The 22982-nt window shown below is 31.7% G+C and overlaps 1 protein-coding gene across 1 annotated transcript; it reads left to right on the top strand.

Annotated features, from left to right (window-relative positions):
• The first annotated feature begins 11441 nt into the window (after positions 1-11441).
• Positions 11442-15446, top strand: LOC143044495 (uncharacterized). Its single transcript, XM_076216549.1, has one exon. It carries the CDS (start codon positions 11505-11507, stop codon positions 12489-12491), a length of 987 nt encoding a protein of 328 aa, XP_076072664.1. The 5' UTR covers positions 11442-11504; the 3' UTR covers positions 12492-15446.
• The last annotated feature ends 7536 nt before the right edge of the window (positions 15447-22982 follow it).

The following is a 22982-nucleotide window of genomic DNA, read 5'->3' as shown; positions in this document are numbered from 1 at the left end:
CTTTCAGTGCTCTTAACTAGTTCATTAACTACTAAAGAGCTTATCATAAACTATTGTAATAAAATATATGAACATAGTGGAATAAACCATTTTGCGAGTGTAAAAAATTCTTTGGATGTTTTAGATAAATTACGTGCTTTTGCTGGTCCTTTTAATTCTGTTAATAGTTTTGATTTTTCTGCTCTTTACACTACACTTCCACACTATCTTATTAAACAAAAGTTTTCTTATTTAATTAAATGGTCGTTTGGTAAAGCTGAATGTAGATATATTTGCTGCAACTCCTTTAAAGCCTTCTTCTTCTCTAATGAGAAAGACAAATATGCTAGATATACTTACTGGAGGTGTGATGAGATGATTGAAGCTGTTAATTTTCTCCTTGATAATATTTATGTACGTTTCGGCAACAAAGTTTAACGACAGGTTGTAGGTATCCCCATGGGCACTAAGTGTGCCTCTTTAATAGCAGACTTGTTTTTGTACTGTTACGAATCACAGTTCATGACTAAACTCAGTAAAGACCCGTCGAAATCGCATTTAATTGATAAATTCAATAACACTTACCGTTATCTTGATTATATTATTTCATTAAATAATCTAGAAATTTCTCAATATACTGCAGAAATTGACCACAAGGTACTTACTTTAAATAAATCAAATTTATTCGGTAATAACTGTCCTTTCCTGGATTTAGATATTTCGGTTTTAAACGGGAAACTCCACACTAAAATTTACGCCAAAAGAGACGATTTTTCGTTCCCTATTGTTAATTTTCCATTTTTAGATGGTGATGTTCCTTTGGCACCATCTTACGGTGTTTATATTTCACAACTTGTTCGCTATGACCGTTTCTGTTGTGACGTTTTTGATTTTAACGAACGCAACCTATGTATTACTGGTAAATTATTAAACCAGGGATATCGTTATCATAAATTACTTAAAACCTTTACTAAAATTTTCCATAGATATAAAGATTTGGTTTTGAAGTTTGGTTGTACCTGTAGAAAACTTATTTCAAACGGGATAGCACATCCTCATTTTTACGGAAATGTTGTTAACCGTGCCCGGAAATTTAGAAATGATCCATGTCAACTTGTCGCTCCTTGAAAGAAACTTATTCTAAAAGGTTACCTATTCAACAATGTAATTAGATCATTGAATATTGTTTTTATTGGTATAAATATTGATTTTGTTATCAGTAAATTAAAAGCTAACTAAATATTACTAATATGTTATATACATATTCATGGATCTACAATCTGTCGATACCTGTAACTTGGCATTGCACAAGGTCATGTGTTTCTCTGGCTGTTTATGACGTCTTTATACTAAATCCATGGGATGTTGGATGTGTACGGATTGATAGTTTAGTCTTAGTTGCATGATTTATTTATTAGTTGTTAGTGGCTTTGAATTAGCTGTCAGATAACTGCGAGTACTCTCAGATCTGTTCATTGTGTCTTTTTGTGTCTGGATGTATAAGTACCGGGCCACGTCCACTTGTATTTTTGTCCATCTGATGAGTTAAGCCTTTTTCAGCTGATTTTTATAGTTCGTTCTTATGTTGTACTGTTATACCACTGTCCCAGGATAGGGGAGGGTTGGGATCCCGCTAACATGTTTAACCCCGCCACATTATTTATGTATGTGCCTGTCCTAAGTCAGGAACCTGTAATTCAGTGGTTGTCGTTTGTTTATGTGTTACATATTTGTTTTTCGTTCATTTTTTTTACATAAATGAAGTCGTTAGTTTTCTCGTTTGAATTGTTTTACATTGTCTTATCGGGGCCTTTTATAGCTGACTATGCGGTATGGGCTTTGCTCATTGTTGAAGGCCGTACGGTGACCTATAGTTGTTAATGTCTGTGTCATTTTGGTCTTTTGTGGATAGTTGTCTCATTGGCAATCATACCACATCTTTTTTATATTTACAAAACACATAATAATCCGAAAATTTTCGGCCGAGAACAATAATAAAATGACTAAAAAATATAGCCATTGTTATGTATACTTGGCATTCTTATACAAAATAAATTCGTTCTAACAACATTCACATGTTAAAACATATGTAGACTCAGAAACGCTGTTCTGTTTGTTTATTGAAAAATGGACCAACAGTTACTGCAACATTTAATTTTGAATAAATTATATTACAGGTAAAACATATACGATTTGTTAATACTCGTTTTTATAATACTTTAACGTTTTAGTATTAGATAATATCATTTTTTTAAGCAATTCCTCTAACATATATTATAATTGTACGCAAACCGTTGCCAGCTTTCCAACCGACAAGGCACGATTGACAAAAATACATTTTATGTTTTATAAATGTTAGCTACCTTTCTATTTTGATAATTTGCAGATTAGTTTTTTAAGAGTTATAGTGACAAAGCAATTTTGCTCTCTGCAAGTCATTTGATATGTTTCTTTTTTTTTCATTGTATGGTTTGCGAATCTATGAGATATTTAAATACACAAATTTTACAAGATGATATTTCGTACGGCGCACGGTATCTCAAAACTATTTTACGCAACCATATCATATTTATATGCACATTTTTGTTTATTGTTTTAACACCTCATAAATGTCCACTATCACTGATTATGAATGGTCGACTCTACTAGTGCAACTCTTTATTGGCTTAGGTATTCATATCGTATACTTGTTCATTGCCGAGAAAAAAAATGCAGGGGAGTTCAGTCTTGTAAGATCGGTCCATATCAATACAGCTGTACTTATGCCATTTTTGTAACGTATTTATTTACCAATAGTGTGTCGACTCTTACCATACATATTTTGATTTCAAGTGACAATACATCAACACTTATCAATATAACAGTAAAGGAGAAAGTATATTTATGTTGTTTAGACCTTTGAAAATCATAACGATGTTCACGCAACATGTTAGTACTTGAATTCTGTCTTATTTGGTCTTATTTACTTATATCTAGACTTTGTTGCATTAATGAACTGCGTAAACTATCTAATTACCTTGTTGATGAATATTGTCACTGATATTTAGAGATGAGCAACGGCTTTTACTTCGAAAGATATTTTATTACAAAATGTATATCCAGTCATTTGATGTGTTTGATCTTTTGATTTTGCCATTTGATAAGGGACTTTCCGTTTTGAATTTTTCCCGGAGCTCAGTATTTTGTGATTTTACTTTATACTAAGATTTAAATGTAAGAATACTGCTTTTGGAGTGATGACTTGTCTCGAATTGTACGTTAAAAAATGTGTTGAATTGCTAATTACAATTTTGTTTTTGTTTTTAGATGTAACCAGAATTCAATTCCTTACGCAATGTGCTTATCCTAATTATTATATCCATTTACTTCTGACATGAAATTAATTAAACGTTGCATTCGTCACAGCATATTCTCTCATTAGAATTATGCCTTCAACAGTTCACAGATTGTATATCACAATTTTCGCAATCACCTCTGTAGTCATTAAGAAAAATCATTTAATCAAAAGAACATACCCTTGATGATTGAAGCTTGAAACTTGTTGGACGAATTGAATACTGATCTCTTTAGAATGGCCTATATCATGATTGCACTTAATGTCTAAAAAAAAAAATTTGAACATTTTTTTTATAAGTATATATTCTGTCCTATAGCAATATAGTTTTGCCGGCAAGTCATTTATATTATTCCGTGCAGTTTTATTTTTTCACACCTCTTCAGTTTATCATTTAAACCATATTTTAGTTTGTTAATTGATATAATTAATTGTTATTGTGTAAGAGCTTAAATGTTTTTTTAATCGGATAACGCTCTCTAAAAATATTGTGTTATAATTGATATGCGTAGCATACATGTACATGCTGATGGAAGTTTTACTTTTGAGTATAATATTTTTGTCAATAGAAGTTACTTTAAACAAACAGTGAACGTTTTCGATTATCATAAAAATTTCTTATTTCGGTTTCATCAGGTTCGAAACCTCTAAATTTTTAATTCACTTCTTTTGTCGCTAATTCGAGGCTTTTAGAAATCAGACCATTATTAAAATAAAGACCGGCCACAAATATATCCTTTATGTAAATAATAACGCATAATCTTCAAATTCGGAACTTTGATTTTGGATTTTTATTGTAAAGGAGGGTTTGTGGTAGTGATTTTTGCAATTTGTGTTTCAAAATTGGCCCTTTGAGAAGTCATTATGAACATCATTGAAGTAAGAGTCCTTGGTTAAATGTGGGTTTTTTTATTCTAAATGCAGGACGTGTACATGTAACAAGGAAGTATTCCGAGCGAAAAAGACCTACAACTTTATATGTCTGTGACATATTATATATATTCTTATTGTTTTAGTTGGTTGAATTTTCAAACTGAAATCTAGTCTTGTTTCTTACTTTCTAATTAACACATTAAGTTTATATGTTGTATTATACCATGTTTTGTAATTACCTTCCTAGAGAGGGACCATATCACATTATTATCTTGCATAAGCGATAAAATATTTCAGGCGTTCCGAAAGGTCAATAATTGACACAAAAACTCATAAAAATATAGGCGTGAACCCCTTTGATTTTACTTCCCCCCTCCCCTGAATTCCCTAATATAATACATAGTATATGCATGTATAGTTACTGCAAATAACTGTACCAATTCAAGAATGTGCCATTTGTTTCCATTCTGTGCTTGTTGGTAATGCAGATAAAGGCTGTACTTGCTATATTCCAGCTTCATTTGTTTAACTACATGCGTTTAACTGCACTTAAATTTTACTAATTGACATTTTGTGGTACTAATCTATGACATTGGTGTGCAATGCAATTCAAGACAAAGCATGAGTTTAAGCCTATGAATTAATTCTTGCCAGTGCACACAGCTATAATCTAAAACACCTTAATTAAATTTCAATGCCAGAACTTGACTTACGTGATCAATGATTATAACCATTATGTATTGTCATACCGATCTTCCTACTGATCTGGACCCTAATTGATGTATATCGTGTCGACTTGTTTTTACGGAAGGTGAATGTGATTATTGACTGTCGTTTTGGTTATCTTACTTTTCTGTCATTAGCGCATTCAAGCTCTTTGAGATAATACCGATCGTATCATCGTTGGATTTTATTTCTGCATTTAATTCATTGAGCAAAGATATACTTTGATTCATGCGATTTAATAGGATTTCTTAAATGTAAGTATTAACTACTTTTAACATGTTTAGCTGTAGTTTACTAGTCAGGTACCCAAAGGAAGACTGAGTAACAATGTCGTAAAATGCTTCAAAGACATCTGGTCCAAAGGGGAAAATGCATATAACAGCGTTAAATAACGTTTAATATATGTGTTCATCCATAGGTAATTTATTTATATAAAACACTTGTTGATGGTAAATTTGCTACTGTAAAATCATAGGGGAAGTGATGGAAAGAAATTAAATTGTCATATTTATGTTATTTTTTTTTAAGAGTTAACGTGAATTTACTTCAAATTAACACCCCTTTTATCTAAAATACAAAACAAAGGTTGTGTTCTATATGATAAATATATAGCTGATATATTATTTAAACTCATCAAGTTGGTTTTGATCGAAATCGCTGTTCTATTGTCAATTTGTAAAATTTATGTTTAATATGCTCCTGTTTGTAGCGTTATATAATTTATTCATCAATAGCGTTTTAAACTCCAATAAACAGATTGATTTAAAGATATAACTTCGATAAGCAATATAACAGTAAAGGAGTGAGTATGGTTGGATTTTTATTTTAAACCCTTCGAATTTAATAGTTTCATAAAATTGTCAGATACAATCCTCCAGGTGTTCAAAAGACATAAGTAAGTCACATATTAATATTTAAATCCTCTCATATTCTATCTTACATAATTTTATCAGGCTTAAGATCTTCTCCGTTAATATAAACTGCAATAAAAAAAAAAGTCAGATAGCTTTATTTTTTTATCATATCACTGTAATTCAGACACGTGGAACGCCTTGTAACTAAACATATTTTGGTACAAACAAGGTATTAAATAAAACTGGAAATCAACATCAAGTTTAGAAAACCTGCATTGCTTCTTACTGCTTAATTTCATGATTTTAGTTCAAATATTTTCTTAATTTGATGTTACTATCATTTTTTTCTTCTTAGTTGATTTTTTCATATTCAACCTTTATATTAGTAGTTTAAGACATATTGTGCAATATAACTTATCTTAAGAAATAAATTGCAAACACTTGATAGTATGACTAAACCTTTTCATGTTATGTAAACATGAAAACTTGGGAACTAAGCTTACTCCGTAAAGGCATTGACGAAGGCAACTAACATTAACTTAGTCCATGCTTGCATGCTGCTTGAATAATTGAATGTTGTGTTAGTCCATGCAAGCATGAAGGAAGTTAACGTTAGTTGCCTTCGTCCATGCATGCATGGACTAAGTCTGTTGTGTTAGTTTATTTGAGCATGGACTAAGTTAACGTTAGTTGCCTTCGTCAATGCATGCATGGACTAAGTCTGCTGTGTTAGTCCATGCAAGCATGAACTAAGTTAACGTTAGTTGCCTTCGTACATGCATGCATGGAGTAAGCTTAGTTCCCAAGTTTTCATGTTTACATAATATGAAAAGGTTTAGTCATACTATCCAGTGTTTGCAATTTATTTCGTAAGGTAAGTTATATTGCACAATATGTCTTAAAATCATAATAAATAGGTTGAATATGAAAAAATCAACTAAGAAGAAAAAAATGATAGTAACATCAAATTAAGAAAATATTTGAACTAAAATCATGAAATTAAGCAGTAAGAAGCAATGCAGGTTTTCTAAACTTGATGTTGATTTCCAGTTTTATTTAATACCTTGTTTGTACCAAAATATGTTAAGTAACAAGGCGTTCCACGTGTCTGAATTACAGTGACATGATAAAAAATAAAGCTATCTGACTTTTTTTTATTGCAGTTTATATTAACGGAGAAGATCTTAAGCCTGATAAAATTATGTAAGATAGAATATGAGAGAATTTAAATATTAATATGTGACTTACTTATGTCTTCTGAACACCTGGAGGATTGTATCTGACAATTTTATGAAACTATTAAATATTGCACATTATGTCATAATAAATAGGTTGAATATGAAAAAATCTACTAAAAAGAAAAAAAAGATATTTACATCAAATTAAAAAATAATTGAACTAACATCATGCAATTAGGCGGTAAAAAAAATGGAGGTTTTCTTAACTTGATGTTGATTTCCAGTTGTATTTAATACCTTGTTTACAAAATATTTCTTCAAAGATCATTTGTTGGAACAAATAGTTTATGTCATACGGAAGCATAACCTTGTATCTTCGACAAGATTTACATATTTCTGCGGACAGAGGGTTGGACTGTTTTTCAGTTTATATTCTATTTTACTGTGGATGCTATCCTTTTTTTTACGTATATATGGATAATTTACATAAGGCTTCAATGAAGGATAGTTGTTTTCTTTTTATCAAAGGCTTTGTCAAAGACGGAATTTATTAAAACCAAGCTTTTTGTTATCTATTAATCATGTTTTTCTTTGTCTAATATGTTCTCCTATTTATTGGTATTGTAGTCCTGTAATATTATGTTGTCATTTCAATGTTATATTTAACTTTGCCATTAAAGTGCGAGGTTTGGCATGCCACAAAACCAGGTTCAACCCACCACTTTTATTCCCCTTTAAAAGTGTCCTGTACCAAGTCAGGAAGATGGCCATTGTTATATTATTGTTCGTTTCTGTGTGTGTTGCATTTTAACGTTGAGTCGTTTGTGTTTTCTCTTATTTTTGAGATATTGAGATCAGACGTGGCACGGTACTTGTCTATCCAAAATTCATGTATTTGGTTTTGATGATATATTTGTTATTCTCGTGGTGTTTTGTCTGATGCTTGGTCCGTTTCTGTGTGTGTTACGTTTCGGTGTTATGTCGTTGTTCTCCTCTTATATTTAATGCGTTTTCCTCGGTTTTAGTTTGTTACCCCGATTATGTTTTTTGTCCCTGGATTTATGAGTTTTGAACAGCGGTATACTACTGTTGCCTTTATTTATGTTTGATATTTGCAGCCAACATTAAAAATAAAAAAAATATCGATTGTAAAGTTGTAGTATCCTAATCACTATCATTCGTTAAACGGTGCAAAAGTACTGCCTGTAAATCGGGAGTCGCTTTTTGCAAGTCAATTAATTATGTACCATGACTTTTATCAGAAGCTTTTCCTCTATACAAGAGACGGACGAAAGATACCAAAGGGACAGTCAAACTCATAAATCGAAAATAAACCGACAACGCCATGGCTAAAAATGAAAAAGACAAACATTAGTACACATGACACAACATAGAAAACTAAAGAATAAACAACACGAACCCCACCAAAAACTAGGGGTGATCTCAGGTGCTCCGGAGGGGTAAGCAGATCCTGCTCCACTTGTGGCACCCGTCGTGTTGCTTATGTGACACACGTTTTCTATATTCTTCTTCAAAATCGGTGTTCTACTTAATGACACAACAAGTATTACATTGGTCTTTTTCGGTTTGATAAAAACGACAAACATTTTACACCGCTTTGTGCAAGTCCTTGAAATTACTGTTCGCTTTCCTTTTTCAACTTGAAATGGATACCTACTATCTCTTAATCATGATATGTTTCACCGTCCATTTGAAGCTGATCCTTGTCTGCTGTACCTCGTGTACCTCGCTTTTCAGCAAGTCCTTTAAGATAATTACAAGAAACGATGCAATAGTAAATCGCATATTAAATTTTAAAAATATAGCCAGCTACATTGTATATTATATTCCTCAAAATGCAAGTTATAAATTGAACCATGATTTTTCCGACTTATACTTCAGATTTAGATAACATTCTATTTATAAACATTCTAAACATATTTCTCAAACTTTCTACGGAATGTTTTAATTCTTTTTTAAATGCAGCCTTTATAAATCACATTTTGAATATTATTTGATTTATATTCTTCAACAATAAATATTTATTACTTAAAAAATATGCTTCTTTTATCACCAACGCAAAACCTTTTTGCAGATTTTGTTTTTGTTTGTTGTTGAATAGTATTTGTCCTTTCTGCGCATTAAATTGTTTAAAGTTTTATTTCGATTTACAACTCCCTTTATGAGTGTATGTTAAAAAGAAAATGACGCAAAATAACGTTATGTAAAATAACATGTTAAGTAACAAAGGATTAATCGAATAATACGGGTTGTTTATCTATCAAGGTTCCATTGATCTTATATGTTATCAAAGTTAAGCATAATGGAAACTGTCAATTAAGGATGTTCGATTTGAATATCTAAAGATCTTCAATCTTGCTTTTTAAAAGAATTTCATCGAGTTACCACGCAATTTCAGAACTTGTAATACAAAGAGTTAGACGAATTTGACATAATGTGTTGTCAAGCTACATTCACATTTTTTTAACAGAGATCATTGTGAAATTAAAAACAAAGAATATTGTGAAGGTCATTTGAAAATAATAGAGACATAACGAAGACAACGAAACATTTAAGAAACAAAATTATTCTTTACCAGAAGAATGGTAGCTACTTGCACTTAACAAAACTTGAAGCATTTCTTGTTTGATTTTTCTTTATCAACACAAGTTTTTTGCCTTCAATCAGGTTTATCTGATCAACAGTCCGTTTCTAGTTAGTGCAAGTTCTAGTATAGATAAGGGACTTCCGTTAACTACATGTGTTTAAAGAAAGTTTTTTAACTGGGGCTGTCGATTGCTACATAGATAAAAAATATTAATGTGTTATCATTGGTGATTTATTGTTTACAACAGATAACTGCGATTATAAACTGAATAAATTATAACATTTGCAATTATGAAGATATTAAAATGATGGCAATTTTGTTTTCTTCGTGCTAAATGCTGTCGGTTATTTTTAAGTATGTTTAAAATCAGATTGGAATGCTTTGTAATCTACAAGAATAGTTTGATATAAAAAAAAACTCTGTTCTATTGGATATGAACATAATTTAACTTCGTTGAAAAATGCATATATTCGATATTATTGAGTGGGTTTATATCGCAGCCAGCAATAACTAGTCATATAATTCTAGATCTTATATCAAGTATCTATCCCTAAAATTAAAACGATGACAAAAATATGAATAACACATACATTGTAAGTTGTAAGGATACATGCTTTGGAAAACCAACGTATCAAAGATATATAATATATTAGGGTTTTAATATGTCACACCAGACGCGCGATCGTCTACATAAAAGAGGGACGAACGATACCAGATGGACAGTCAAACTCATAAATCGAAAATAAACTGACAACGCCACGGCTAAAAATGAAAAAGACAAACAGACAAACATACAAACAATAGTACACTTGACACAACATATAAAATTAAAGAATAAGCAACACGAACCCCACAAATAAATAGGGGCGATCTCAGGTGCTCCGAAAGGGTAAGCAGATCCTGTTCCACATGTGGCACCCGTCGTGTTGCTTATGTGATAAGACTCTTCCGTAGTGCTTACATCAAAACAATAATAACCATACGGTTACCTAAAATTGTTAATTTCTGTATCATTTTGGTCCATTTTGGAGAGCTGTCTCATTTGCAATCATAACACATATTCTTATTTCATATAAGCCAAATCAAATATTACAAGGTAAAAGAGCTTTAATTACCAATTTTTTGGAAGTGGTGACAATTATAGTTAAGGCAATTAATTCCTGGAAGAAGGCGAATATTAAAAAGTAAAATAACTAAATACTGAACTCTGAGGAAAATTCAAAACAGAAAGTCCCTTTATGCCTGTACCAAAATAGGAATATGACAGTTGTTGTCCATTTGTTTGATGTGTTTCATCATTTGATTTTGCCATTTGATTATGGAGTTTCAGTTTTGAATTTTCCTCGGATTTGAGTATTTTTCTGATTTTACTTTCCCTGATCGAATAGCAAAAGCAAAAAGCCCAAACACATCAAAATGGATTACAACTGTCATATTCATTACTAGGTGCAGGTGAGTTTACTAAAATTGAACATATCAATGGTATTCATATCATTATGAGTCGCAAAAATTGCGAATGCTTTAAGTATATTATTATGTAATTAGGCGAGCGATTTAGGCTCGACCGACCCTTCATCTATTTGTAAAATTGCAGTTTTCTAATGGAATCTGTTTTCAAATTCAATTCTTTTAAATTAGTTTGGCGGCAATGCTGTATGCATTTAATTGTCATCGACTGTAATTCATAAGGATGATCCTTTATCCGAATCAGAATATTGTATTAGTTGTTTAAACAGAACACTATCATATATGTTAGGTACTATACGAAGAGTCGTTTTCTTGTTTGCTTGATAGTGATTTTAAATCATGTATCGTATTACAGTAGGTAATATTTTATTAAGTTTGTCTTACCATTTAAAAATTTGTTTTATGTACAATTTCAGATAACTGTAAATGATGCAAGGTATACAAAATGCATGTGATGCAGATGAAAAGTCTACAAAGTACATGTGATGCAGTTTAAAATGAACAACAATAGTACGGATGTTAACAAATCGGAATATTTCAGTGACGATGAGAAACCTGCATTTTATGATTTTGTACATGGGCTTTATATTTACGTTATACCTATGATAGTGGTAATTGGAATGATCTGTAATGTTTTATCGTTTAAGGTGTTTGTGTTTACCAGCTTTAGTCGCCATCCATCCAGCATTTTCCTGGCATTACTGAGTGTTTCAGATACTTTCTTTCTCCTTGCATTAATATTTACATGGATGGGAACATTAAAGAAAGCAAATATTGACACGGGTGGATTATGTTTAGTTACAATATACATAACGTACGTCACAAGTTTCCTCTCTGTTTGGTGTGTTGTTCTTATCATGCTTGACAGATTCATTATAATTTGTTTTCCGTTACGACGACCACGGGTATGCTCAAACAAAATGGCAAAGTGCACTGGCATTGCCATTACAGTATTTTCGATCTTGATTTATAGCCATTGTTTCTTGACCATCGAGGTTGTACCTGTGATTGGCTGTCGAGTTAAACAGGAGTATTTCAGGTTCTTAGCAATGGTTACTTATATAGATACTGCCATCACGTTCATCATTCCTTTTATAGCAATTTTTGTTTTAAATATATATGTAATTGTGATAATACGCAAATTTAACTTCAAACACGCAAAACCACGGGTCGTCAAATATTATTCTCCAACATACAATGTGTTATCTGTTGCACAAATGAGATTGACAGTCATGTTGACTATTGTATCAATTGTATTTTTGGTTCTCAATTTACCAAGCCATGCTATTAGATTCTATATAATAGTTAATGATTTAATCGCAAACAACGATATGGCATTATTTTTAGCTCAACAGTTCTGTCAGATTTTGTATTATGTAAACTTTTCCATTAACTTTACAATTTACTTTGTGTCCAGTAATACATTCCGTAGATGCATAAAAGAAAGGGTAAGGTGTATGCGATATCAATAAATACGAAAAACTTACAACATCTTTCTTTAATTTTAATATATTAACGATACAGTGGAGGCCAATATTTCAAACGTTTTTTAGCAAATTTCTTAAGATTCTCTGTAAAGTAAGTGGAAATTTCAATTTTACATATCATTTAATGTACAAAAGTACAAATCAGAACGAAATTTTACAAAAATGTGATTCTTATACTTCTTTTTGTGAAAAGCAACGAATTATGACAATTTATAGATTACATACGAGAAATGTTCAAATAAAAACACTTTCATGAATGTTGATAAATTTTGTTCTAAGATTTTAATTAATATATGGATGTAAATACAGTAATACTTAAAGAGTTATTAATATGTAGTTTAATCAATTGAAAAATGTCTCTTGTGTTCGTGAGTAACAATATTTGTGTCTCTATATCATAGATAGGAGAATCATAGGAAACATGTATTTTCACCAAAGTAAAGATGTAATTTTCTTATGGATAACTTTTTCTATTATTGGCCCACAATTATGATATTCATAGTCCGAGTTCGTATCTATCATACATAAACATACATCAAGAAAAAAACTGTATTTGTAAAAAAAGATTTATAGAAGTAAAACTAGTTCCAACTGGATGTCAATCAGCCAATACACAATCATTACCATATAATGAAAACAACTATATATTTTTCAAAGGCGTGTTTAGGGATACATACATGCATTTTAATTGTATTCAACACATTTCTTTTACCAACTAACATAATCTTGTTAAACTGCATCTGCTATGCTTCCTTAATATATACACATGTTTGAATAAAATGAAAGTTCATGCCGTCAAAGCTTATATGACAAAAATGATCAAAATGAAGCTAAACCAAAGTTAATCAGAATGGCGGGTATGGTAAAGACTGTACAACAGGCACAAATACATCCCATTATATGCATTAACGCATGTTTCTCCTCTTTTTTCTTTGAAGTGACCCTGATTCAACATACACATAAAATTCTAAATCGCACAATTGTTCAAAAAGTTTACGCTCGCTCCACTTTTCAAGAAATTAATACATATAAAACAAATTCGCTCGCTCGCTCCATATGTTTTGGAGCTTTTGTGCTAAGAACTAAAAATCAAATTGATGTGGCCAAACCAGATGAAAAGCAAGAATAAGAAAATGTATTCCTATTCTTTCCTTCGTTTTTTGAAGTTCAACACACATGAAATTAAATGTTTCCAGAGTATCAACATACAACGACTTGTCTCCTCAAACGCAATCATGTGTAAATTACTTGTCTTCAATTTAAACTCATAATATATACCAGGTTTAAATGTTTGTGCGCCAGAAACACGTAATGTCTACAAAAGACACATTAGTGACGCTCGTATCAAAAATTTAAATAGCCCAAGCAAATACAGAATGGAAATATTTTTTTTTTTCATATATAAGGCCGTTACTTTTCTCGTTTGAATTGTTTTACAGTGTCTTATCGGGGCCTTCTATAGCTGACTATGCGGTATGGGCTTTGCTCATTGTTAAAGGCTGTACGGTGACCTATAGTTGTTAATGTCTGTGTCTTGTTGGTCTTTTGTGGATAGTTGTCTCATTGGTAATCATACCACATCTTTTTTATATTTGACATTCGGTGATTTTAGTCCTCACACAATAATGTACACTTATTCCATGGTAATTGGAAATAGAAACAAAAAAAATGAAAATTACAGAAATTGAGTAACATTTCGAATCTTAATATAATAAAATCACTGGAGCTAAGAATTTGTCAGGTTTAAATTTGTCACTCTTTCATGTTAAGAATAAAACCACAGGTTAACATTTTAAAAAATAGGAGAGGTACTACTTCTATTTGTGCTGACATAAATGGGTAAGTGTTATTACAATAAAACAAAAACAGGCTAATAGAGAACTGCATCTTATTTTAACAATTATATATGTAAGATATATTTTAAACTAATCTTGAACACAACACATCGGTTGTTTATCAAGACTACCACCATCTTCGCTAGCCAAGGGTTTCAATCCACTTCCCTCCTCTCCACCCTTAGCAGATTAAGCCAACATGTGTGATAACGATGTTGTGCATCTATCGGTTGATTAACGTCACACCCATTCCGAATACATTATTCTTGACCAATGTTGGCACTTTAACTCTTTTCAGTTGAAGTGACAACGCGGTAGTGTCTTGAGTCTACAAACTTGTTGAAGCAGGAAAAAACAATATACGTTAATATTCCAACATTTGTGCAAGAAACATACACAGGAACTTCTATTAGTTGATTAAAGACAGTTAAATTGTAATTATATATCGTCGTATGTTTGTGGGGGTTAGGATTTGTTGCAGAGTCAGCGAAATGGCAATTGTTTACCTACATTTTTTACATTTACACTTGATCATGTTATAGACGCTGTTTGATTGACTGCAACAAATGAAGATCATTACCCCGTGGATCCGAAATTCTCTCTTAATCCGCCTCGGATGGAGTGGAGGGAAGTGAATCGTAACCCTTGGCTAGCGATGATGGACTTCAGGCGCATACAATTCCATCATTATGACAACGAAGTGTGAACAAAACAAATATCAGTACATTAACAGTTGAAGAGCTAAATATCTTTGAAAAAAGATCTATCTTCGGTCAACTATCTAAGCTTGAGGGCGTTGAAACAATTTTAATTGATTTGTATAAATCACGTAAGAAGCGGTAATTTAAATTGTCATGATATACATGTAGTTGGTTGAATTTTTCAGCAAAATAACATTCAAGTAGGAGATATCTGAAATGACAATTTAGCCCAAATTAGGATGAGTATTCGAAACATATAAAAAAAAACACTTTCAAATTGACATTCCTTAATTTGCAGTAATTTTATGTATATCTGAATATATTTTAGATATATAAATCTCAGTATCATGTATATATATATTTAAAATGTATTTTTATGTGATAAAATTTGATTAAAATTGTTGAATTTATGAGTTAAGTGTTCTTTTCTAATTACATTGTATTGCATTTCAGTCCTTTCTTGTCCACATTCTATGAATTGTCTACAACTTTGTCTCTGACCTACAAGATAATTTTACCTCTATGGTCTCCATTGCAAAATATTAACCTTGTTAGATTTATGAGTTAAGTGTTCTTTTCTAATAACACTGTAATGCATTTCAGGATTTTCATATCTTGTCCTCGTCCTATAAATTGTCACTTTTATATCTGTTGCCTGTCTTGTATCTGTGAAGCATTGAATAAAACTTGATAAGCAAGTCTTAAGATATTCATTGTGTCTCCTCCAACATACATGCAAATGATAGATCTAAATCTTATGAGTCGTTTCCTGTATGATATAAGAGTAACCTTGATGTTCAATAAAATTATAAATGAGTTTGTCTTGTAGACAGTAGGAAAATTAAATGAAAATAAATATACAGCTGCCATTCTTAAATTGTGCCTAAACCAGATTGCTGATTTTTGTACTAAATAACCGTCTTTTTTTTCTGACAGTGCCTAAATAATTTCCGATTTCTTGGAGAACTGTTTACAAAATAGTGTAAACTCAGAAATCATAGCGATTTTTTTTTTATTATAACGATAAATGCGACAGGGTTAACATCGCAGTAATTTAAAGTCGAATTTAGAATTTTTTTTATAACTACACATAATTTTTCTCAATATTGCAAAATTTAAAAACGCAATTTAGCCTACAATGACAAAATACCAATAGTAAAGTCACGCAATAATTTCTAATTTTACAGTAGAAACAAAGTTTCGTCCGATGATGTATGTTAATCAAACGTAATGAGACGTGGTGTTTGTACAAATTGTACAAACAACATTGTTTTATATTTCAAGTTAAGGAAAGATTGAAATAAAACCATCTAAAAACGTGAGGCATATTAATGAACAATTTTTATCAAGTTTGGAATTGTTTGGAAGACTAGCTTCAGGGATATCCATCTAAAAACGTGAGGCATATTAATGAACAATTTTTATCAAGTTTGGAATTGTTTGGAAGACTAGCTTCAGGGATATCATTTAAAAATCAAGAATTTCCACTATCCTCTACTTTTATGTTAATAATGACAATGGTGCATGAGTACATGTTGTATATGTTTCTATCAAACAATTTTCCTAATTGTATATTTGACAGAAGATCAAATTCATATTGTAAGTTGGACATGTAACTCTCTTTTGCCTAATTCGTCAGAAAATAATCTTAATTGATCGAAAATTATGATAAAAGGCAACTATAGTGTTTGCTTGGTGAAAACGAAATACAGTAAAGTTTTTAAAAGGCACACACTATTTTTATTAATCTATGATTATGTTACCGAATGGTTCAACAAGTGGGTATCAATCGACCTTTTTTTATTAGGGACATTTAAAATCATAATACATTCTGATGATAATTTAAAGCAGTGTTACGAAAATTATGGGCTAATAAGGTCGATGAAATATGCAAAGAATAAGACGGTATTATTAAAACATTTTTTTAAAGTGACCACCTGGGATATACAAATGCATGTTTTCTCTTACCCTGATGTAAAACCCAAAGCTAATGTGGATTGTCAATGAGGCTAGGTGGAATTTATTAAACACATTAATATCTGATCGGAATGGAGTCATTTAATACGATTTTTAGTGTAAGGGATCGGATAGAATGGCTGCTAACGGGCAATATTTTTGCCACATCAGATAGAAGACACTTATTTCATTTTTATTTATATTTTTACTTGTTACCGTCTTTTAAGGTATTCATGAACGATAAACAAACAAAAGACAAAGAAAATGTCGGATTGCACATGTATGAATTTTTTCCGACATATCAACAAAAATAAGTAGCGTTTTTTACAGGAATCAATAGGCTGTCACTTTTTTCAATGTCACATTACGTGCGCCAAAATTGTCAGATTAGATTGGTTTCGTATTGTTCAGTCTTTCTATGTTGTGTTTTGTGTACTATTGTTTGTCTGATTTTTTTTTTTTTTTTGATTTTTTTAGGCTGGCGTTGTCAGTTTATTTTCGTTCATTTATATTTACTGATTGCCGTTGCTACTTGTATGCTGAAAACCATTCATGAGGAACACTCGTGACTGAAAGCAAAAATTATAAATAGACGTGTGCATAAAAACAAAACAGAATAGTCAATTAACTTTTCTAGTAGAATTTTGTAGTTATGAAACCACAATTGTTTTTTACATCTTCGATTTCTTATAATAGTATATCAATCTTTAAAAAAAAATCGTAGACAATTTACTTTTCCAATCATTAAAATGTTATGATCACTATTCGCTGTTCTAAAATTACCATTGTCATTTTAATTCATAAGATCTTAATGATTGTGCGGTATGTATATGATTTGCAAATGAGACAAATCTCTTATAAAGACCAAATTTGTAGAAGTGATCAAATAAAGGTCATCGTAAGACATTCAGAAATGAACAATACTGAAACGTAAGCTACAAGAAAAAGGCACCGAAATAACAAATGTAAATCGATTTTAACATGAAACTGATGACTTGATTTATATAGTAACTGACTTGGCATATACATAATATGGTGCGGTTAAAATGTTTGCTCCTTCTAATCGAGGACAGTAGTATAACAGCACGACATAAGTACAAACTATAAACATCTGTAGTAAAGGGCCTAACTTATCAGATTAAAAAAAAACATAAATACCCTTACACAAACACAAAGTACAGATTTGAAAGTACTCGCAATTACTGAGAGTTAGTTCAAAGCAAATTATAAGTAATACAATGCATGTGTCTAAGACTAACATAAAAACCAGTACACATCTAACAATCAATGGGTGTAGCTTTATAAACAGTGTGCGAAAAACATGATATAATGAAATACCAAAAATATAAAATTGAGAATGGAAATGGGGAATGTGTCAAAGAGACAACAACCCGCCCAAATAAAAAACAACAGCAGAAAGTCACCAACAGGTCTTCAATGTAGCGAGAAATTCCCGCACCCGGAGGCGTCCTACACTGTTTTAACGAGAGAAATAACCAGTCAATACATTTACTAAATTTTATCATCGGTATAAGGACATCATTTGTAAATATAGCTCAACATGCAGACTTCTTATACATTCAGGTATTTCACATCAAATTTTTTATAGAAATATTCTTTATAAAGCACAAAAGTGTCAGTATTCACCTCAGAAGCTAATAAACCTTTAAATAGACTTATTAAGAAGGGATATAGTTACGATACTGTTGTCAGGTCATTAAAGCTTGCATATTTTGGCGTTAATATTGATTCACTTATAGGGTCTTTGCATCGGAACTAAACACATTTTTTTTAAACAGTTGTTGTCATGAAACGGGTTATGTTCTTCTCATATATGTTATGATGGTATGATACTAACCCCTAACGGGAAGGATTGTGTCTGATATTCATATGATGAAGACATAATCTTTCAATCAGTTTAATTGAAGTCTGGAGCTGGAATGTCAGTTAACTGCTAGTAGTCTGTTGTTATTTATGTATTATTGTCATTTTGTTTATTTTTAATTTAAGTTTCTTGTGTACAATTTGGAGTTTAGTATGACGTTCATTATCACTGAACTAGTATATATATTTGTTTGGGGCCAGCTGAAGGACGCCTCCGGGTGCGGGAATTTCTCGCTGCATTAAAGACCTGTTGTTTGTTCTATGGTCGAGTTGTTGTCTCTTTGACACATTCCCCATTTCCATTCCCAATTTTACTGTGTAGGTATCGACAGATTATAGATGCTTGACTGTAATACTTAGTCTGGTTTTAATTAACTGACTATTCGTTTGTTGATAATGTCTACTGTTTGTTGATAATATCTACCGTTTGTTGACAATCAGATTGTATTGACTTCCCTTTTATTTATTTATCTTGAAGTTTGTATTTCATTCATTCTTTTTCGTCTACAATAAAGGCAACACTAGTATACCGCTGTTCAAATGTCATAAATAGATTGAGAGGAACCAAATATCGATTACAACTTAAACACCGAGGAAAACACATCAATAATTATAAGAGGTAAACAACAGAACAACAGAAAAACTGTTTTGATATAAAAGAATCAACAGTGTAAAGGTCAAATCAGTTAGGAAGTTGAAGACAAACAATAACCCAAAATTGGAAAATGTTTGCCAAATAATGACCAATAAAGACAACAGTACGTTGTTAGTATACCGTTGTTCAAAAGTCATAGAATGATAAAGAGAAATCAAATCAGGGTTACAAATTAAACCTAGGAAACACATCAGCTAGAGTTTTCTATTTATAGGGGAGTAAACCCTTAGTATTTTGACCAATTCAACGGGTGTATAACTTTCTGTAGACAATGAATTTGATAAATATGACAATATCGATGTTATTACATGTTAACACAAAAGTGCTTACTTCGTTCATGTCTGGTGCGTATATTAATTGAATTAAATATGTCCAAGATTAACTTTCATATATATGTTTTAATCAAAGAGTTGTCTCAAATCATCCTTTCCTCGTAGAAAACGTGTTATACTAAACCCATGCTCATGATGTTTATAACTGGGATAAACTAGCACCAAATAAAAAATTAAACATGTTTAGAGAAACCAAATATGGAGAACATAATATCTGACTATGCACGAATTTTATGTAGAAGGGTACTCCGGTAACTCTAATCGATTGGACTAAAATCTTTATCCAACGTTTATATCAATATGACCACTGGATAAGAACTCTACCATACGGTTTGTAGCTTAAAGGTAATAACAACATATGTGTTTTACAAACAATCTGCTACATTTTTTTGTCATATTTAAGTAAATATTTAAAATTACTTACTCAATATAGCCATTGAAGATTTATACGGAGTTTTTTTCTCTCCTTTAATTGCATCAGTAGCTTGAATAACTATTCTTTTCGAGGAAGTTTAATAATTTACCAGTTGAGCTAAAATTAGTTTTCTATGGTCGACATTGATAAAGATATAACGGGGGAATACATTTCTTGTAAAAAGTAAATGAGCAGCCCAAGGATGCAGTTTTCGCAGTTTTATATAGATAGGCGAATTAAATAACATTACAAGTATTGGCTGTTGAATTAACGGTTTTAAACAATAAAATCAGTGAATCTCACTCATTTGTTATTATCCTTATGATTTCAAAGATGTTATGATTAAAATCAAATAAGTATAGATAATCGGGTTTTCTACACATTGATATCGTAAAATATCCACCGCGAGCCACAATTTGGACCTTTTTGGTGATTGAGTGCAGCGAACGAGATAAGAAGTTTCACATTGTGTCGAGCGGCTGATATTTAACGATATCTATACAAAGAAACCCCGATTATCTGTTTATCGTTCTATTACTGATCTTTCCACTCTCCCTAAGACAGATTTATGTTGGACGAAGGTAAGCTTGATAACGTCTCCTCTCGCATTGTGACGTCGCTGATAACTTCTCCTCTTACATTATGACGTCGCCTTTTTAGCGAGTGAGCGCAGCGAACGAGCTAAAAAGTTTCACATTTTTTCGGGCGGCTGATATTTAACGATATTTATACAAAGAAAACCCGATTATCTGTTTATCGTTCTATTACTGATCTTTCCACTCTCCCTAAGACAGATTTATGCTGGACGAAGGTAAACTTGATAACGTCTCCTCTCGCATTGGGGCGTCGCTGATAACTTCTCCTCTCACATTGTGACGTCGCCTTTTTGGCGAGTGAGCGCCGCGAACCTAAAAAGTTTCCACCTTGTGTCGGGCGGCTGATATTCAACGATATCTTAACAAAGAAAACCCGATTATCTGTTTATCGTTCTATTACTGATCTTTCCACTCTCCCTAAGACAGATTTATGCTGGACGAAGGTAAGCTTGATAACGTCTCCTCTCGCATTGTGGCGTCGCTGATAACTTCTCCTCTCACATTGTGACGTCGCCTTTATGGCGAGTGAGCGCCGCGAACCTAAAAAGTTTCCACCTTGTGTCGGGCGGCTGATATTCAACGATATCTTAACAAAGAAAACCCGATTATCTGTTTATCGTTCTGTTACTGATCTTTCCCCTCTCCCTAAGACAGATTTATGCTGGACGAATGAAAACTTGATAACGTCTCCTCTCGCATTGTGACGTCGCTGATTACTTCTCCTCTCACATTGTGACGTCACTGATAATGCCTGGTCTCGTTTTGATGCCTTGATACGAGAATTACAGAACGACAAAGCAGGGTGATACAGGCGAAGGGAAGGACGATAAAAACAAGTGATTATGGCAGATTGTCGAACTATTAACAGCGAGTTAATTAAACTATTATCAAACTCATAACTGCTTAAATATTACCACCTTTGCTTGGTTATATCAGGTTAACATTGAGTCGTTCTTACTTTATTTTTATGTCAGATCCCTCATAAGTGTTTATATATATATATATATATATATATATATATATATATATATATATATATATATATAACGTCTGAATAATAGTCAACGATTTTTCCCACGACGGCGCTGGATCGTTACAAGTAACGATACATGTACACAATAAAATAAAGTATATAAACGCCTAAAAAGTGTACACAACAACTCCAAATACAAAAAAGGTAACTATAAATGTAATTATTTAAAAATATTTCGGATAACAGATATCCTTCATCGGTATATATAAATGATAAATGATTCACAATCATATATACCGATGAAGGATATCTGTTATTCGAAATATTGATAAATAATTACATTTATAGTTACCTTTTTTGTATTTGGAGTTGTTGTGTACACTTTTTATACATATAAACTATAACACGGCCATTACGGCCTGCTTCATTTGAATAAATTACAACATTGAAACAACAATTACATCGCTTGGATACATTATGTTATAAAAACTACTATGACGTTCATTTGCCGCATTTTTCTCTTTTTTAATATAAATATTTTTATTATCGTTCATACATTGTGTTGAGTTCTTCAGGTTCTAAAGTTTTTAATTTTTTTATCCAAAAGGCTTCTTTAGTTTTTCTGTAAATTTCTGTCCCAAATACTTTTTCTATGGCGGTAACTTTTAAATTTGTCATCGAATGATTGTGCTGAATGAAATGGTTGGCTACTGGATCTTCTGTTTTCTTTGTTCGTATTTTTGAAAAGTTCAATAGCATCCGTTGATATAGTGTATCACCCGTTTGTCCTACATATATAACTTTTTCACATTTTGTACAATTAATTGCATATACTACGCCTACGGATTTACAATTTATTTGTCCCTGAATGGTATATTCTTTGCCGGTGTTGTCACAAAATACCTTAGTTTCATTTATATGTGAGCATAATGCACAATGTTTACCACATGGTCCACATCCATTAGTTTGTTTATAAAATAGTAAATTATGCTTTTTGTGCACTAAGATGTCTTTTATGTTGTTATCACGTTTAAATGCTACGATAGGCGGATCGGGAAATATTTTCTTTAGTCTGCTGGATTGATGGAGATTTTTAAGATTATTTTCTAAGAACTGAATGTACATTTGG

This window comes from Mytilus galloprovincialis, chromosome 1 (assembly GCF_965363235.1).
Source record: "Mytilus galloprovincialis chromosome 1, xbMytGall1.hap1.1, whole genome shotgun sequence".
Taxonomy (NCBI): domain Eukaryota; kingdom Metazoa; phylum Mollusca; class Bivalvia; order Mytilida; family Mytilidae; genus Mytilus; species Mytilus galloprovincialis.
Note: the sequence above shows the minus strand (reverse complement) of the source record. Positions and strands in the feature narration are given on the sequence as shown.